The following is a 19412-nucleotide window of genomic DNA, read 5'->3' on the forward strand; positions in this document are numbered from 1 at the left end:
AATACCACTTTTTCATTTCATCCAGTGAGATGGAAGATGAACAGGGTGGAGGAATGGAGACTTCAGGCTTTACATCATTTTTAAAGGAATCAGCAATGGAGGCAGCAACATCAAAATTGCCACCAATTACTGCTTGAACTTGAGCAGGGACTTGTTCACTCAAGCATTGATGATGAAACTTAGAGGCCTTTGACCAGGAGGTCACAATCTTCTTTAGATTAGAGACTTCAGCCTTGAGAGATTCATTCTCAAGTTGAAGTTTTTGAGTCATCAACTCATGAGATTGAAGTTCGACATGCACATTTTTCAATTTCATAAGTTTTTCAGATTTTTCACTCAACTCTACTCCAGCAGAGTTAAGTTTAGATTGAAGTTCAGCACGTAGACTTTCTACGAACTGAAGATCACAAGACAAAGACTCAATGATTTTGGTCTTGTCTTGATTTGAAGAAGAGAGTGTACCTTTTTAACAGTGACGTTCACCCACTGACTAGAGGAGACTTGATCCTTGGTCAGAGCATCACTGTCAGCAAGTGCCATAAGGCACATGGCATCAACATAATCATCATCATCAGAATCATCTGAGTCAGCCCAATCATGTTCTTCAGCAATTAGTCCTTTTGCTGAAACTTTATCCTCTGTTTCAGCAACCTTGGCCTTCAGCTGATAATATTTGTTCCTATATTCATCAGTAGATTTGGAAGGATTAGTTTTGGATGCAGCAGGATTAGGTAAGGAGACTCTACACTCCTTCTGATAGTGGCCTTTCCTGCCACACCTCCAGCACTCTTCCTGTGATTTGTCAACAGGAGGTTTGAGGGGAGTAACCGTTTTGCGATTATTCCACCTTCTGGAGTATTTTCTTCCAGCAACCAGGGCAAAGCCCATGAAGTCACTAAACATTTCTTGTTTTTCTTCATCATCCAGCTCATTAATGAGAGTCTGAATTGATGCTGGAAGATTAGAGGTACTGGCACCATCATAGAGATCGATGGGCTCAGTAGAAACAAGAGCAATAGGGTCAGAAATAGGATGAGGAGAGATGCTGACAGAAGAAGAAGAAGAGCCAACATGTCTTTTGGCATCAGCAGAGGCTCGAATATTTTGAGCCAGTGCTCTTTCTTCAAATTAAAGAGTGCCAAAGAGTTCTTCAAGATCAAAGTCTTGGATTTTCTTCGTTGTACGAAGAGTTTGTCTTAAGTTTTGCCACTTAAGAGGAAGAGAATCAATGAATTTGTGACATACCTCAAAGTTATCATGGGTAATGCCAACATTTGTCATATCATTGAGCAACCCTTTAAAGCGAGTGTAGGTGCTCTCAAGACTTTCATCGGGGAGGGAGAAGAAATTTTCATAAGCTCTTTTCAAATCAATTTTCTTGATTTTGATAAGGTCAGCAGAACCTTCATAGGTGCTGACAAGTCTATCCCATACTTCTTTTGAAGATGGATACTTGATGACTAGTTTCATGATTTCAGTGGGAAGAGTGACTATAATCATGTTTTTCAGTCTAGCATCAAGATTAACCAGCTTTCTTTCTTCATCTGTCCATTGGACCTCTGGTTTTACCAGGTCAGTAACAATTTCAGGAGCTTCAGGTGTAGCTCCTGGAGTCCTTTGGACATACATCGGTACGTATGGACCCTCAGTTAATATGGTCATTAAATAGGGTTCCACACCAGCGATGTGTAGAAGCATCCTCTCCTTCCAAGACCCAAAATCTTTGGGCTCGAACGTAGGAGGTGTCGACACATAGCCAAAGTCACGTGTGTTCACAAGGCTGGGAACAGAAGACATGGTTCTTGTTAAAAAGAAATTTAAGAAGAATTAAAGAACAGAAATTTTAAATATAAACAAAAGAAGGCAAACAGATCTTGTTCCAATGATTTAGGAACGGTGGCTCTGATACCACTTGATGGTCCACGAATGCACAACTTATGTTTTTAATTAAATAGATAAGAAAGAAAGTAAGCAGGTAAGTAAATAACAAGAACAATGTAGAGTTCAATTGTAATACATCAATGCAAGGATAATCACATGTATCATTGATTAAACGATGAATACATAGTTGATCTTACACTTGACTTACAAGAATACAAAAGAACAAATATAATTGCTAAGTCTAGACACACTAAAAACTTAAGCAATTACAAGTGACACACACTTTTTAAGGTGACTAACACGCTGATACAATGTGGCTGTGTTGCTTTATATAGGGGAAGACTTGGGGCAACACAGCCTGATTTGGTTGTGACTTGATGGTGGTTGTCGACTTCTTATTGGCTCATGGTACTTGAATCATGTGCCCATTGTCTTCTATACCAAATCGGGTAAGAGAGAGAGAACCCTTGCTTTGGTCCCAACATGTACATTTGCCATTCAGGGCAAATTACAGTTGGTTAACCCCATGTGACTTCTTTGTCTTCATGAAATTTGAATGTTTCCCGCCATGATGAACTTTGGTCAGCATGCATCCCGCTGAAGAGCATAACTGGACTCACTGAAGACTTGCTGATTATATACAGCAGCGAGCAAGTCTTATCAGCGAATCCAGGTCTCAACAAAAAACCTACGGCAAAAATAAAAACACCTACGATCGACTATCAAAAAGGTTTTTTATTTATATACTTTGTTCATATTTAACCACTATTATTACGCGTATTATTTAACATTGAAATTTTATGTTATTGTTATTATTATCTCTTTTAATTTAGTTTGATATCCATTATAGGTTCGATATGGCTTCTTTTTCAACAACAAAAAATAAGACCACATTAGTTCATCTTGAAGATCTAAAACGCATGTTAATCATCATCTACAACTCCATGTTGGGCATGTATGACTGTTTCGGTGTGGAACAACCCAAAGAAAATCAAAACGTTCAAGATGGTCTTTGTTGATTAATTGATATGTATTTTTCAAATTATATATTGTACACTTTTTGTTTATCTTTTTGTTGAGCTTAACTCTAAATCGTTTAGTCAAAATTTTTTGTTTGTGTTTGTAGTAAGTTTAGATATAACCGGTGGCACAGTCCCTAGTCTCGGAGATTTTTGCTAAGTAGCCCTCAAAAATTCCGTTTATTCTCTCCGTCTGAGCTTTCAAAGATATACCGACCTTAGGTATCTGACAATAAAATACCGACCTTCTAACATTATCGACTTTGAAATCTCGGGTTTTCAAATTGATTCAGATAAAAAAAGCTCTTTTCATCATCAGAAACAACCTTATTTCCGACCTCTTGCATTGCATTACCATAACGAAAAGATAAAATAATTCAAAAAAAAAAAGAGATTGCTCTTGTGACTCGGGATGAACCTTTCTCGGTGGAGGAAAGGAATAGCGATGGATTCCTATGGAGCATCCAGGAACAAGCAGATTCAACCGGACGACGAATTCTTACGTGGAAAAAGGAAATAAAAGGTCCGCCTCCACGATTTCATCTATATTTATTCTCTTAAGAATAGCTTATATAGTCATGATTCAATTCAGATACACTGACTTTTGACTTCTTTCTCATTTTTCAGATCTGATTGGAACAATTGAGAAGTAGGAATACTTTAGCGATTCATATCATAATAGGTATAATATTTATGTCCCAGCACATAAAATATGAATAATGAAACATGAGGAAGAGTATATACTGTAGTGACATAGCTGTTTTCCTAATCGACTACTTATCATAATGAACATTCCAAAACGGTTCCGATCTAGTTATAGGGTTTTTTTCATCCATTTTAGTTCCTTTGGAAATAAAATCCGGTGATTTATGGTGTTTTAAATCAAGTCAAATGTTGGTTATGATCAAGTGTAAGGCGTGTAAGTGTAGCTAGTCTCCTAGTATGTATACTATTTACATTTGTAACTTTCTAGCAACAAGATAGCATTTTTTTTTTGTTGATAATATATACTCCGTATTACGGCCTTTAAAAAAAAAGAATTTATCATATTTTTCTAAAATAAGATATTTTTATGAGAATTATTTTAGCCTGGACCGGTGTGCGTGTTGGGAGGCATCATATCCATGGAAGTGACGTGCACAAGGCTCAAGACTCTGTCCCATATCTTGTCAAACTCAGCCTTCCACTTTCCCTTTATATTTCCATATATTTGACTTTGTATCTCATCTTCATGAACACATGCAAACCAAGTCTAATATACTACTGTAGACATAGTTCAAAGTATTTCTTTTGGCATTCACCAACCAAACCAAATGGCTTCATCATCATCAAAAGTCACACTGAAACTACTGATAGACAAAAAAGGGAAAAAGGTGTTGTTCGCTGAAGCAGGTAAGGATTTCATCGATTTCCTCTTCTCCATTCTCACTTTACCGATCGGTACCGTTATCAATATCTTAAACAGCAAAGGCATGGTAGGCTGTTTAGGTAATCTTTACCAAAGTGTATCCGATCTAAGCAATGATTACATGCAACCCAACCAACAAAAAGACGTGGTCTTAAAACCCAAGTCCTCCCTTTCATCTCATCAAGTCCCTCTTTTGCAACTTGACGATACTTCTTCATCTCCACCAACCACTGAAACCAAATTATTTTACAAGTGTGCGGGATGCAACAGCGCCCTTCTTTCGCCAATATCTGGTACACAGTGTCCTTATTGTCGCAACGCAATGTCTACCTTGGTCACTATGTATGTTCCGAAACCGTCCTCGGCAGCTTCTGTTCCGGCTGCTGCTACTACTAACATTGGTGAGGTGGCAGGTGGATTTGTGAAGGGGGTGGTGACGTACATGGTGATGGATGACCTGGTTATTGCTCCAATGTCTACTATATCTAGCATTACTATGCTCAACAAGTTTAACATCAAGGAAGTCGGTGCTTTAGAGGAAAAAGTTGTTCACTTAGGCATGGATGAGGTAATTAACACATCATATCATATCATATACATATGTGGTCTCTTATCATCGATCTGTTATTACTTTTGTTTAACGAGTTTTTATATTACACTTAGTCACTTACAATGCATGTTTTTGTTGATAATATGATCTCTATTAGTTAACTCACTACGGGTTGTGTATGTTGATAACGATCTTTATTTGTTCTATATATAATGATATATGAAAATGCTACTTGAATGATAAACAATGTTTTATGTAGTATTTCAAACTCTGCCCATATACTTTTTTTATTTAATATCTTTATGGCCATATGTGAGAAGGGATAGGATGATTGTGTTTTAACATTATTTATTGTGTTTAGTTAATAGTAAAATGATATTACGATATAAATTTTTTAAATAAAGTATCCTAGAAGAGAATTAAAAATTGCAAAAAAATAAATAGATAAATGTGTTAAGCCTATGTATCTATATTTTTAATACAGGATAATCTTGTTTAGCCAAAAACCTCATAACACAAAAAAATTTGAATGTTGTTTTGATATGCAGGGCTTGGAACTATTGAAGCATGCTTTGTGTTCTAAGAAAGTATTGACTGATGTCTTCCTTGCCAAGCTCTAAAGGATATGGTACGTGATGGTTCTGAACTTGTGGAAATGAACATTTTAGCGACTCTGCTTTTGTTTGCTTCAGAGAAATCCAGTCTAATCTATATATGTTATCTGGCTCTGGATAAACCTCCTTTAGATGCCAAGTATTTGGCTGATTATCATTTTGAATTATATCCTTTTTTTGCGTGTACAAAATGGGTTCTGTACGCGCTATCAAAGTTAAAAACCAGTCTCCTAACTAAAAGCATGTGCTTATGTGGTATCCAATCAGATGCAAAAGTCCTGTTTTTAATTAAATTTGGTTCACTTCCTAGTGCATTTTATTGTTAGGAATTTCAAGATGTGCTATTTTTGTATAGCAATATCGTTTTTTTCTGCATGCAATGGCGTATTAGTCCTGTATTATTACGGCATAGCGTTGTTGAATTATAGCGTGTGGCTTGACCAAATTCGACTTGGTCATCAGAAATCTATTTCTGAATGTAGGAATAGGAGGGTGTTTGGGAATACGTTTTGAATTGATTATCTGATTATTACGTCTGTAAAACGCAGATAATCTGAAAAAGTGTTTGTGTAAAAAAGTGATTATCTGCTATGAAAACGCAGTTTTAAAGAAGCATGTACCTACCTGCTTTTTCAAAACGCAGTTTTGAAAACGCATAATCTATTTTGAAAACGCAAAATCTGTTTTGCAATCTCAATAACAAACCCCCTATATACATGAGTAAATATGTTCTTGCATTTCAGTTAGGACTTTGATAATTTCAAGCCCAACAAGGCATTTTGATATAGTTCCTCAATTTAATTTGGATTCTGGAACTATCAGACTATAGGGTCAAGAATGTTGTTTTTTTATTTTTTCATATTTTAGCAGCAAGGTCAAGAATGTTTGTTTTAACCATTTTGTCCATTAATATAGTGTTTTTTTAACGGCAAATCTATTCTATTTTTAATAATACTAAACTACCAATGTCAAATTGCCAAAAATTAAACCTTGATCTTTAATTACATCAAAAGGCCGACAAGAGCGTTTTGAAGTTACATAACAAAGGATGCAGGGAAACATAGGAGAAAAGAAAGGCATACATTCTTTGCAGTTGTATCACCAAAAGAAAAGCATAAATCCATTCATAAATCAAGACGTAAACATGTTTTCCCTTTACAACTTCTCAATTCAACATTTCATTGTTTAAAAACCGATAGGGTAAGCTACGAAAATCAAAGACCTATATATAACGATTAGGGTTGTAAACAGTTCGGTTCGGTTAGCTAGAAATTTCGAACCGTTTTTCGGGTTTCGGTTCGGTTGGTTAGAAATTTTGAACCGTTAAGTTCGGTTACCCGAAAAAGTCGGTTAATTTCGGTTTTATTTTCGGTTAACCATATATTAAAGTTATGCTAATATAAAGTTTAAGTTTTAATTACAATAGTCAATTTACATTGCATTAATTAATTTTTTTTATATATAATAGTTATTTAACTACATTAATATTTTGTTCTATAAATAAATATACATTTTATCTAATTGTGAATTACTTTTTTCTAACGTTTTAATTATACAATGCAAGTTTCTATCTAAGAGTATCATGATTTACTATTCAAAATGTCTTTTATATGATATTACTAATGTTTTTGATAAATATCTTAAACAACGTTAACAACTTTTCTTAAAAAGAGTATATATATAAAAAAATTACTTATAATATTCAAAATTAATTATAGATTGTGAAAGAAAGTGAGTAAAATTGTTAATATCTTAGACAACAAATACAAAAATTTAGCTAAAGAGATATGTAAATGATGTATTTATGGAATACATATATGTGTAAATATACATATATGATTATATGTAGGTATATATCAAAATTCGGTTCGGTTAACCGCGGGTAATGAAAATTGAAAACCGTAACCGAACCGTTACACTTCGGTTTTTATGTTTTCGGTTTTTTCGGGTTTCGGTTTTTTCGGTTTCGGATCACTCGGTTTGGACCGGTTTTTCGGTTCATTTCTTACACCCCTGATAACGATGACAGATTCCATGATGACCATGAAGCTTTTGGTTAATAAAAGAGATCACAAAATCGTCTTTGCTGAAGCAAACAAAGATTTCGTTGATTTTCTCTTTTACATACTCGCACTACCAATTGGTGCTATCACGAAACTTTTAGCAAAAGAGACGTTATCACGCAGCCTAGGAGACCTTTATCAGAGCATCAGAAACCTAAACGACATGTATATAATACAAAGCAAATTATACCTTTTTTTTTAGACATTTTCAAAATATCTCTAATCATCCCTAACACATGCCGTTCAAAAAAAAATCATCCATAACACATCAAACACATAATTACAGCGCCACTATGACCCCTCATCGTCACTATTACAATGTTGCATCATGCAAGTATCCTTTATTATCTAGTAAGGGGTCAATGACCCATACTTAAGAATCAAGTTATTTTTTACCAAAATGAATGCACCTAGTAATTATATATAATATTAAGGGAATGAACGGATGAATGATAATTCGCCTAAGTGAGCAGACAAGTTACTATTCATCCATCGCACATCCTCAACTACTTTTAAGATGTTTTTACATCGCATCCTGTTCAGGTTTTTAAACACAAGTTACTTATTGGTTTTTTGCACATTTTTACTCTTTTAGGTTTTCAACCGATACATTGCAACTTTTTTGTTGTGATATCCGATACGTACATTTATGTACCACTATTTTGTTTTTTATCGCACTTTCTCATTTGTGATTTAAATTTATTTTTTGTTTTTATCACGCTTATTTTCTTTGTTTTTTTAAACAATATATAGAAAAATTACATTCAATTTATATTTCTTTCATTTAAGGGCCGGTTTTTTAAGCCCGCGTATCAACTCAGGGTATATTTAGCCCGGCACAGGTGTGCATCTCTGGAGGCAATTATGGAACAATGGAAGTGACGTGCACAAGGCTCAAGACCCTGTTTCATATCTTGTCAAACTGATCAGCCTGCCTTTTAATCATATCCAGCTACCCTATTTCTTATTTCCATTTGACTTAGTATTTCTATATACTATATATATCACATTCATGTACTCAAAAGCAAGTCTAAAATACTAGCTAGCATTCCCTCGGCATTAATCAACCAAATGGCTTCATCATCATCAAAAGTAACACTAAAACTAATAATCGACAAAAATGGAAAAAAGGTGTTGTTCGCTGAAGCAGGTAAGGATTTCATTGACTTCCTTTTCTCCCTTCTCACTTTACCGATCGGTACCGTTATCAAACTCATAAACAACCAAGGCATGGTAGGTGGTTGTTTGAGTAATCTTTGCTTTAGTGTATTCAATCTAACCAATATGCAATCCAACCTACCAAAAGATGTATTTAACACTTCCCTTTCATCTCATCAAGCTCCTCTTTTGCCACCTGAGCAATGTTCCTCAACTCCACCAACCACTGAAACCAAATTTATCACGTGTTGGGATTGCAGCAACCCCATTTTGTCTCCAACTTCTGGTGCACGTTGTTCATATTGTAAAAAGGTAATGTGTAAGGTTGTCACTATGTATGTTCCCGAACCGACGGCATCGGGTCGTGGTCCAGACACTAGTGTGGGTGGATTCGTGAAGGGAGTGGCAACATACATGGTAATGGATGATTTGGTTGTTGAACCAATCTCTACTATGTCTAGCATTACTTTGCTCATGAACAAGTTTAATATCAAAGAAGTCGGTGATTTAGAAGAAAAAGTTGTTTATCTTGGCATGAATGAGGTAACATATACATACATACATACATACATACATGGCCAAATTAAGGTCAAATTTGCGTCGTTTATTTGATCTGTGTATACACAAGAGTTAATGGCGATTATTAAAAAGAATACAGGGAATTAAAAACAGAATTATAAAGAGAATTACAAAGGCCAAATTAAGGTAAAAAGAGAATTATAAAGGCCAATCACGATCCTTTGATTATTTGTGTCGTTTATTTGATCTGTGTATACACAATTCATTTGATCCATGTAGTGGTTTAACTATATGATCTATGCCTTCATTCATTTGATCTTTACGTCATTCATTTGATCTGTGTCGTCTAAAGGCAAACACACTACTTGTTCTGGTTGATGTGTAGGGGTTGGAACTATTGAAGCATGCTCTGTGTTCTAAGAAAGTGCTGACTGATGTCTTCCTTGCTCATCAGGATGAAACTCCACTTACGGTCTAAAGGACGTGGTATGAAATGCTCTGTCAACTTTTGGAAATGAACATCTTAATGAGTTCTGTTTTTGTTTGCTTTAGAGAAACTCAGTCTAATCTAGTTATCTAGATCTTGATAAACCTTCTTAATTTGGATGCAAGTATTTTGGTTGATGATCATTTTGAATCCGTTCTGCGTGTACAAACAAGTTTTGTTGTATTGTAACTAAAAAAAATCAGTTTCTTGACCAAGAAATTGCTTTGTCATTATCAAATCACATGTATATATTACAACATAGTGTTGTTGAATTATGGCGTGTGGCTTGACCAAATTCGACTTGGTCTTCAGAAATTTATTTCTTAATCCAGGAATACGCGGGTAAATATGTTCTTGCATTCCAGTTAGGTCTTTGATAATTTCAAGCCCTATAAGGCATTTGATTTAATTCCTCAATTTAATTTGGATTCTAGAACTATCAGAGTATTGGGGAGAATGTTACATGATGTTTGTTTTAACCATTGCCATTAACGATTATATAATTACCCAAACCCAAAATTAACAGTTTGACACTCCATCGTCTACGGATTGAGATCCTCTAAAGTTAAAACTCAACTTCATAGTTAAAGTTGGCATTTGGACCATTGGATTAAAATCAAAGGTCAAGATATTCTCAACTTCACTTATGAAGTTGAAAACAACTTTAGAGCATCTCTATCCATTGTCTTACTATCATTGTAAGCATTTGAGACCCTACTTATATGGTGGTGAGAATGCTATATATTCTTTCATTTTGTTATAGGAATTTGATATATATGTACCCCAAATATTGATTCATTTCTCGCATCTCTGCTTTATGAATTTTTATATAGATTGTTTAATTTGCTATATAAAGTGTATATTTTATTAAATCAACTAAAAGTTGTGACTAAGTGTACAAACTCCCTTTTGCTAAAAACTTTGAGAATTGGGATCCTTAATAAGTTTGTCACAAATATCAACTCACCATTATAAAAGAAAAAAAGTTCACTACGAACCCGATACCTCACCCACTTTAGATGGCTTTCATTGACAAAAATCAATATTATCAACATCTACCGAAAATTTAAATGCATAAACTGTTTACAAATATGAGACATAACAATTAAGATTGTCATATGATTTAGAAAATTAGCACAAAGATTAATTTATAACCCAGTTCGTTTAAACCCGCTACCCAAGCCATGTTTCCTGCACAATTAGCCCATCTTTGTAAATGGGAAAAAAAGAAGTTTCTGATCTAGTAATACCTACTTACTAGCTTGTGAATCATTATAATATCTCGGGAACAAAAAAGAACAAACCATGAGGTTTGCCAATTTTTCATAAGAAAGCAAAGAAACATAGGACAAAAGAAAAGCATACATTCTTTGCACAAATGAAGTTGTATACTTGTATGCCCAAAAGAAAAGCATAAATCCATCCATTAATAAAGACTAAAAACATATTTCTCTTTACAACTTCTGAATTCCATCATTTCATTGTTTAAAAACCGACGGGCAAAATCATAATCCTAAAAGGATGACAAATTCAGTGATAACCTTGAAGCTTTTAGTTAATAAAAGAGATAAGAAAATCATGTTTGCTGAAGCAAACAAAGACTTTGTTGATTTTCTCTTTTACATACTCACATTACCTATCGGTGCTATCACGAAACTTTTAGCAAAAGAACCGTTATCAGGAAGCCTAGGAGATCTTTATCAGAGCATTGAAAACCTAAACGGCATGTATATACTACAAAGCAAGACCAAAGAGACTGTTTTGAACCCGCAATCAACTTATGTTCCGAATCAAGATTTGCTCTTGATTTCCAAAGATCCTCCAACTGAAACAAAGTTTTATAGATGCCCCAATAGATGCAAATATGTCACTAATGACCCAAAGACTCTGTGTCCTAACTGCCGCTGGGCTATGTCGGAGGAAATGGCACAGGTCCCAACAGAGACGGCTAAAGGTACGGCTACTACAATGGTTGGAGAAGTTGGATTTGTGAAAGAAGTGGTAACTTATATGGTCATGGATGATCTGACTGTAAAACCCATGTCCACCATTTCTACAATAACTTTGCTCAACCAGATGAGTATTAAAGATGTTGGTGTTCTTGAAGAAAAGGAGGTCCAATTCGGGGTGTCAGAGGTTTGTATTGATTGATGTTTTTTTTTTTTAATTGTATTATGGATTTTTATTTCCACCATAAAAGAAACTACTGCCTCTTTTTTCCTAGCATTAAAAAATGAACAAATGATGGGGGATTGAGGGAAAGTTTAAGAAGTCTTCTGATATCACTTCAGATGCCTACGGTGATTGTACCATATGAAAAATACAAATACTTTAAGCATTCTGACCTAGTAGAGTAAGCACCATTATATCCAAAAGTCAAAAGCTGAAATCAAAGTGTGTGTGCAGGGTTTAAAGCTACTCAAGGCCTCCATGGAATGCAAGAATGTACTGACTAGTGTATTTCTAGACTCTGAAGACCACATCAATATTGTTTAAGCCAGCTACTGTAAAAACTTGACAAGTAAAAGTTTGTTGTATGCAAATTCAGTAACCCTCCAATTGGCATGCTATGTTGTCACTTAATTACATAACAGATGCATGCACACTATAGGTATCTGAATGCCAATGTACCATAAATTTATCGTCAATCCATGAAAAATAAACAGTTATCAATACTAAATGTATGGGAACTCAATAAGTTATACAGACCCCCCCCCCCCCCCCCCCCCCGGTTAAAAAATCTTTTTGTATAATCGATACACCCACCCACCCTTATGCAACCTGCCGGACCCACCCACTTTGCCACCTCTACATTTCTACAATGGTCAATAATCACACACCTTAGACCAATAAATGACTGAGTGCCAGGTTAAAACCTACATGAGTTGCTTTGCATCTAGAGTTGCTATGGGCATAAGAAAAATACTTATTAAGCACAAATGCATAATGAGCAAATCTTCAGTAAATCTATTCCATTAATTAGGGTTATATAAAGCTGTTTAGCATGCAGATATACAACCAATGTGTCAAGGTTAGAAAACAAATGGTACCACACGCGTCCAACATGGTTTGCGCGTCTGCAACTGAAACTTTGATACATTCTGCCAAAAAGAAAGAAATGAAGATTAAAACCTTTAGATATGTAAAGACTAGAAATAACATAAACTTGAAAATTGAAAAATGAAATGATCATACAAGTGCAAGAAAACTTATTTGTCAATTTACTTATGAATGGGTCATATGACTCGTATCGGGTTGTCGGATCTAAGATGTACCAAATACAAAAAATAGCTAAAATGGGAGCCGGTCAGATACATTCACATGTTTGGTCCCTTATATGTACATAATAACGCACTTGGTTTCAAACATGAATTTGGATTCTGGAAAGCCAATACAGTAAACCATTTAAACAGTAACATAACTGGCCCAAAAGTCCAAGTTGATCGGATAAACAGTTACATCAATCCCCTCTACCAAGGGATCAAATAAACTGTTTATTGTTTGAGGATATATGATGAAATTTCAAGGTGAAAACATATGATAATTTAATAGATAATAGAAAGCTAATAATGCTATGCTCTGATAATAAATATCCCCACCACTGTTGTATCATTCCAAATGTGCCTCTATGCAAAGCGGCAGTTCTTAGTAAACTGCTAAATCTGGGAATTGGATGGAGGTCCAGATTTCATTTCATGACTATGACCTAAGATAATCAATAATCAACCTCACTGAAACCATCTAAAACAAGACAACTTATGTCCAGATATTTTAAACAATTTTTTCTCAAGTAACTCGTATTGTAACTTACTAGAGATGTTATAAGGTATTGAGCATTATAAATTCATTGTTGGTCATTTTCAGCCTGTTTACGTTGTTCACCATATGCTTACAGGCTGATTTGTTTATTGATATATTCAACCCAATAGAGATAATAATTAACATTAACGAGCATGGTACCCGCGCAATGCGACAGCGAGCCGGTGATTACGGTCAGGTGGTGTGATGACGGCGTCGGATGGTGATGGTGATGGTGGTGGTGGCGGCATCAATTGGTGTAGGTAAAGGTATTTGATTTAAAGGGGGTAAGTAGAGATATTTTATAATATGATGGACAAATGGTGTAGTTTAATATTAAGGGTTGATGGTAATTTAATTCATTAATGGTATTTTGGTCAATTCGCATGTCCCATTTTTTCTAAACTTTCAACATGGGTTTATAATTTTTATATAGTAGTATAGATATAGATCAACTGATAATAAGTATTAATTGTTTCATTCAATGAAAAAGGGAGTTACTAGAGAGAACTAAGCACAAGAATTACTGGAGAGAACTAAGCACAAGTATTAATTTTAAAGCACCAGGGATTGCCACAATACCTCAACGTTTTCTTCCCAGCATTGTTTGCAGGAATGTTGTCGAAGAGAAACAGGGGAGAGTTAGGAAAGGTGCATGACATTTAATTACACATCTACACCAGAGCTACAAAGATCTCAGTAATGCAACGAACTCTGAAGGTTCTTCATCTTGCTTAACAACCTGGTCACATGTTATGTAATTGAGGAAGATAATTAGACAATTGGCCATATAGATTAACCGAAAGTTCAATTACTGACATTTCATTGCAAGCTAAGCACGTTTTCAAGAAAATGAGAAAAGAAACACTATACTACGAAAGAATATACTAACACACTGACTTTTCAAAAAATGGTGGAAATCTATATAGACAAAGATAACCATCATATTGAACCGTTTTCCATAAAGTTGCTCTTTCTGAAAAGAGGGGAGTTTCTTAATTTGCATTTTCACAAGAACATGGGTTTGCTTGCAATGTATAGGGAATTAATATGGTTCGAGAAATTAACAAGCATAAAATATAGGGATTATCACATACATGCATGCCATGTAACCACATGCAAATAGAAAAAAAAGTGTCAAGAAAAAAATGATAAATAAAACTCTCATTGAAAAAGATATTATATTCTATACTATACAAACGAGCTATTTGATAACTCACATTTTCAATACTAGATATTAAACAGCAGCACTCTCCATTCAAGTTAAAAACATAATCACTAATTCTACAAATTAGTGAACTAAACTACTTTGCTTTTACAGATGATAGACGTAATGTAAATACAAGGAGTACTGAAAAAAGAAAAAACCCATCCAGTAACATGTAAACTATGTTGGAGAATTAAAAATTTTATTACATAACGGAAGCATACTGTATCTATCGGCACCACTTATAACGTTTCTTTAATCATGAGCAAGAAGAAACTCTATAGTCTATAGAGATATAAAATAAGGAATTACGTATATATAAAATACTCTGTTCCAAAATTTTGCAACGATTACCGGTTAGGATGTCCCATGAAATATGGACGCTTCTCGTATTGATAATCCTTATTCTAAAGTATCCATACTATCAACATCACCATTTGGGTCTACAAGATCGCTCCTGATTGATGTTACTGCTGAGTACTTTATAGATTTAACTGATAGTTGAGAAACCCTAATTAACTATGTGAAACTATGTGATATTCAAATTTATGTATTCTTAAGGTAAAATACTAATATACATCATATGTCTATGAGAAATGATATTTTATACTAACTAGACAACATTAAACATAAACCTATATACAGCAAAAACAAACTGAAACCTTAATTAGATACTGGATAGTAGAGGTGGCAAATGTGACTCATTTAGTAATGAATGGGTCAATTCACTTTATGTTTTGTCTTTGATAGGAGAAATGGATGAAATAAAATAAGGGTCTACTTAAAATACATATCAACTCGGTTAAGTGTCACCCAATGTGTAGTATAAATGCATAAAAGGTCATCTATCTTCATATCTATGCATAAAAGGTCATTTTTAGTTCTACTACCACAAAAAAAAAAAAATAAATAAATAAATAAGAGATCACTATTGATGTGATAATGTGTTCGCAATTTATTTAATACAAGATATAAAAACCAAACAAAAAAGAAAGCTATTTAGTCTCGTACTAACCTAACCAGACCAGTATTAACCAACAACAAAAGGTACCCCTTTTACAATTAACATGTTACTACTTACTCGACCCACCCGGGTTGCCACCTCTTTGTGTTAGTAAGTAGACAACTTTCATAAATCAATGTACCTTAACTTGAGTGTCGTTTGACAATCCAATTTCAGAGAGAACGTTGTTAGACAGTTCCTTGATGGAAAAAGCTGGGGACTGAGCATGTCCTTTGTTTGTCTTGGGGATATTCATGCAGTCCTGCCTAAAAGCTTTTCCCAGCCATAGATATAAAACAGATTCCCCATCTTTTTGTGAACCCGAGCTAGAAGTGACAAAAATGAACATGCGGCTAGAATCCATATCACCACTACAAAATTCCATAACCTTCTCCAAACTAGGCCACTCAAGTACCACTACTTGTTGCTTCAAATTGTGATGTGAAGATCCACTCCCCACAGATAAATTATGTGACTCTTTCCTCTTTAAAGCCCGATTTCCTTGTAAAGCTTTAGATGTTCGGTTGGAGTCAAACACATCTCCTACATCTGAAGTGTTTAAACATGAAGAACAAGAACCTTGAAGAAGAGATCCTTGATTTGTTTGTATTACAATATCTTCATTAAATTCAGTGGCTACACACCCCTGTGAATCATCAGGCAGCATTGGTAGTTTAAGACATTTAGGAGTGCCACCTCTGCGTTCAGCAATAGAAAGTGAAGACTTTTTTGCTGGTGACAAGACTGGCTGGGAACATGAGTTCGAAGTAAAATTGACATCAATAAATTCAGAATTTTTAGATATGGAATGGGGAGATAGTTTAGTTGGAACAAGTGATAAATTTGATAAAGTGGATAAAGTCGAAGAGAAAGAATATGATGATAATGATGGAGATGCAGCAGGAGAATCCGAATAACATTTGGAGCTAATGCTTGAATCAGAAGATATGGAATCAGGAGAAGACGAGGATGAAAATGATGGTGACAGCGATGATGACGAAAACAATGAAGAAGTTGAAGAGAAACCAGTTGGTTTCAATGGAGAGTTAGAATTAGAACGATAGTCTGCACCTAGTAGCACTGTATCAGGATAGACTCTAGATGGTGAAGATTTAGAAGCCAAGACAAATTCCTTCATGTTTCCAAGTGCAAACTTACGTCTCAAGACACTCCAACTGCTTTCCCTGGCAGGGAGGTGTGTTTCTTGATTAGTCTCAGATGACGCAAATGGAGGCATAAACCCACCAACGATTGCTTTCTGAATAACTTCAAAGTCAAGATTGTATGAGTCGACTAATCTCTCACCAGGAGTAACTTTAGAGAGCTTAGCAATATCCATCACATTGCCTGATTTATCCATTAAAGGCAGAAGACTAGAGAAAGCATCCCAAAAATATGGAGGTTCTTCCCCTTCTTTAACTACAACAATAGGTCCTTGAACTTTTTCATACCGAACAATCTGACAAACAGCACCTCTTGCATCTTTTTCCACTAAGGATTCACATTTCTTACCCACCCAGATAAAGATCGTTGAAGGTACATGCATAATGAATGCGCCTCTAGAATCCAAAGCAGCTGGAGAAGGTACATTTAACATTTTTGGTACAAGATGTAATGGGTCGTATGACGAGTGAGGAGCAATTCTATATAACCTAAGTAATGAGCTTGGACTTAACGGAAACGCATGAACCCTTTTTTGACATTGTAACAACTGACATGCAAACCCCATATTCGGATCAGCAATCTCTCGAGCTGCCTTTACATACTGAAAAGCATCATCAAAGCTCTGTCCTTCTCTCCACATACGATAAGCAATTACCAATGAAGTTGACCGAGAGACTCCTTGACAACAATGTACAAAAACTTTTCCACCTTGATCTCTAACATCTTCAAAGTAATCAAAAACATCGTACAATATACTCGTGATATCCTCTGAAGGACTATCTTGCAACCACAAAGTTCGATAAACAAAATTTCCCTTAAAATATTCAGGACACACAAACCCTACACAGTTCAATATATGAGTAATTTTATGTTGTTTAAGTATATCTTTATCTCTAGCAACGGCATTACCACCAAGAAAAATATGTTCAGCAACCTTGGAACACTCCTTATCAAAAAACGCAATCTTATCTCTTTTCACGAATCCACCATTCTTATCCGGAACTCTTTGAATTGACGACAAATCAAGTTTCAATCTTTCACCATTGTTCAAGTCTCTTCCATTAGGTGTACTAGGAATCGGCCACTCACCAACATCATCCGAACCCGCTCTCGGCCACTCATCTAAACTTCTTCTAGCTATGGACAACGGAGGCAAACATGACCTCCCTTTACTATTCGACCTAGGAGTTAACGGTCCAGGCCGCCTTCTATTCAAACCACCACCACCACTCCCATCCACACCATCTTTCACATTTTCCGGAACAAGTGGTGGCAATGGCACGTGAGACGACGACCAAGAAGCCGACCGCCAATACATCTTCCTATTACCCGAAATCAGACTATTACTATTATTAACCGCCCGTGAGCCGTCACTCGTACCACTTCCCTCACCACCCTCATCCTCTTTCCCTACCATCCCACTAAAAAAGATCCTAACTTTATTCAAAATCCACACTCTCTGATCTTCTATCTATATCTATATCTATATATCTACATAAATAACAAAATTTCACCTGCAAATCAATCAAAATTAACAAATTATAACATAAAACATACACAAAATTAATCAGTAACACCCATTTGCAAAATAATAAAATACAAGTAATTTCTAGGGTTTGTTAGCTGGAAAACTATGATATATACATACATGCGATTATATGTATATGTAATTGAAATTGTGTACAGAAGAAGACTTACAGATTTATGAGGGAAAATGGAGAAATGAAGAAAATCTGGATTGAGTGTGAGAAGGACTTATAAAAAAACAAAATTTCAATTCTTTGATACGATTTTGGGAATTAATTATTAATTAATTAATTAATTAATATATTAATAATAAATATATTGATATTAAATTTAAAATATAAGAAAAGGGCACCTTCTGTTTTAGACTTTCCTTTTGAGTTTTTTTTTATTTTTATTTTTATCTATTTATTTTTTCTTTCGGAAAAGTAAACTGGGGTCATGAGAAAGTTAAGGTTCTATTAACTTTTTAAATGGAAATTAGTGTACGTTATGTTTTGAATTTTCTTTCTATATATCTAATCTATATCTATACTATCTATATAAACAAACTATCCTCTAAAAATTTAACATTCTACCTTTAAAATCTCTAATTTACCCTTTTAATTTATACTACTATCAAACACTTCATCCCTGAAATTCCAAAACTACCTTTAAAAAAAATCTTTTCCCTTCCCTTCCTTGAAGTTGCTCACATAGTATACCAAAATAACACACATGCGTTACTGAATTTAATAATCAATCAACATAAAAAAACGTTCGCTCTAAAACAACAACGGCGGTTTGCACTTTCAGCCGGACTAAGAAACACTTGAGTTGAAGCATACATTCAGGTAATAACACGGTACCGCTACTTAACCAGCGTTTTTTTTCAATACCCCGCTGCATCGCGCGGGTATAAGGCTAGTAATATTTAGTCGTTATGTATTACCTTTAAAAAGTAAATTATACTACTAATTAATTATTGATCACAGCAACTAATCAAATGCACTTATGGTTTTATTTTTTGATTTTGAT

The 19412-nt window shown here is 34.9% G+C and overlaps 2 protein-coding genes across 2 annotated transcripts; one reads left to right on the forward strand and one right to left on the reverse strand.

The window, feature by feature from the left end:
- Positions 1-4213: 4213 nt before the first annotated feature.
- On the forward strand, positions 4214-12250 carry LOC122589457. The gene is made up of 4 exons (XM_043761753.1): positions 4214-4876; positions 8667-9236; positions 11188-11835; positions 12106-12250. Exons 1-4 carry the CDS (start codon positions 4214-4216, stop codon positions 12193-12195), a joined length of 1971 nt encoding a protein of 656 aa, XP_043617688.1. The 3' UTR covers positions 12196-12250.
- Positions 12251-12646: 396 nt separating this feature from the next.
- Positions 12647-18385, reverse strand: LOC122585853 (protein-tyrosine-phosphatase MKP1-like). The gene is made up of 3 exons (XM_043757972.1): positions 15850-18385; positions 14080-14239; positions 12647-12800 (listed from the first exon to the last, which is right to left on the reverse strand). The coding sequence occupies exons 1-2, from the start codon at positions 18286-18288 to the stop codon at positions 14183-14185; spliced, it is 2496 nt and encodes an 831-aa protein (XP_043613907.1). The 5' UTR covers positions 18289-18385; the 3' UTR covers positions 12647-12800; positions 14080-14182.
- Positions 18386-19412: the final 1027 nt, after the last annotated feature.

Source organism: Erigeron canadensis, chromosome 1 (genome assembly GCF_010389155.1).
Source record: "Erigeron canadensis isolate Cc75 chromosome 1, C_canadensis_v1, whole genome shotgun sequence".
NCBI classification, from domain to species: domain Eukaryota; kingdom Viridiplantae; phylum Streptophyta; class Magnoliopsida; order Asterales; family Asteraceae; genus Erigeron; species Erigeron canadensis.

What these genes read in the sequence shown, in the direction of transcription:
- LOC122585853 (XM_043757972.1), bottom strand. Translation starts at nt 18,288, where the DNA reads ATGGTAGGGAAAGAGGATGAGGGTGGTGAGGGAAGTGGTACGAGTGAC. An exon ending in CAAACGACACTCAAGTTAAG is followed by an intron (nt 14,240 to 15,849) that starts GTACATTGATTT and finishes ACATGTGACCAG; the next exon opens with GTTGTTAAGCAAGATGAAGA.
- LOC122589457 (XM_043761753.1), top strand. Translation starts at nt 4,214, where the DNA reads ATGGCTTCATCATCATCAAAAGTCACACTGAAACTACTGATAGACAAA. An exon ending in TTCACTTAGGCATGGATGAG is followed by an intron (nt 4,877 to 8,666) that starts GTAATTAACACA and finishes AATGGAAAAAAG; the next exon opens with GTGTTGTTCGCTGAAGCAGG. An exon ending in TTTATCTTGGCATGAATGAG is followed by an intron (nt 9,237 to 11,187) that starts GTAACATATACA and finishes TTTCATTGTTTA; the next exon opens with AAAACCGACGGGCAAAATCA.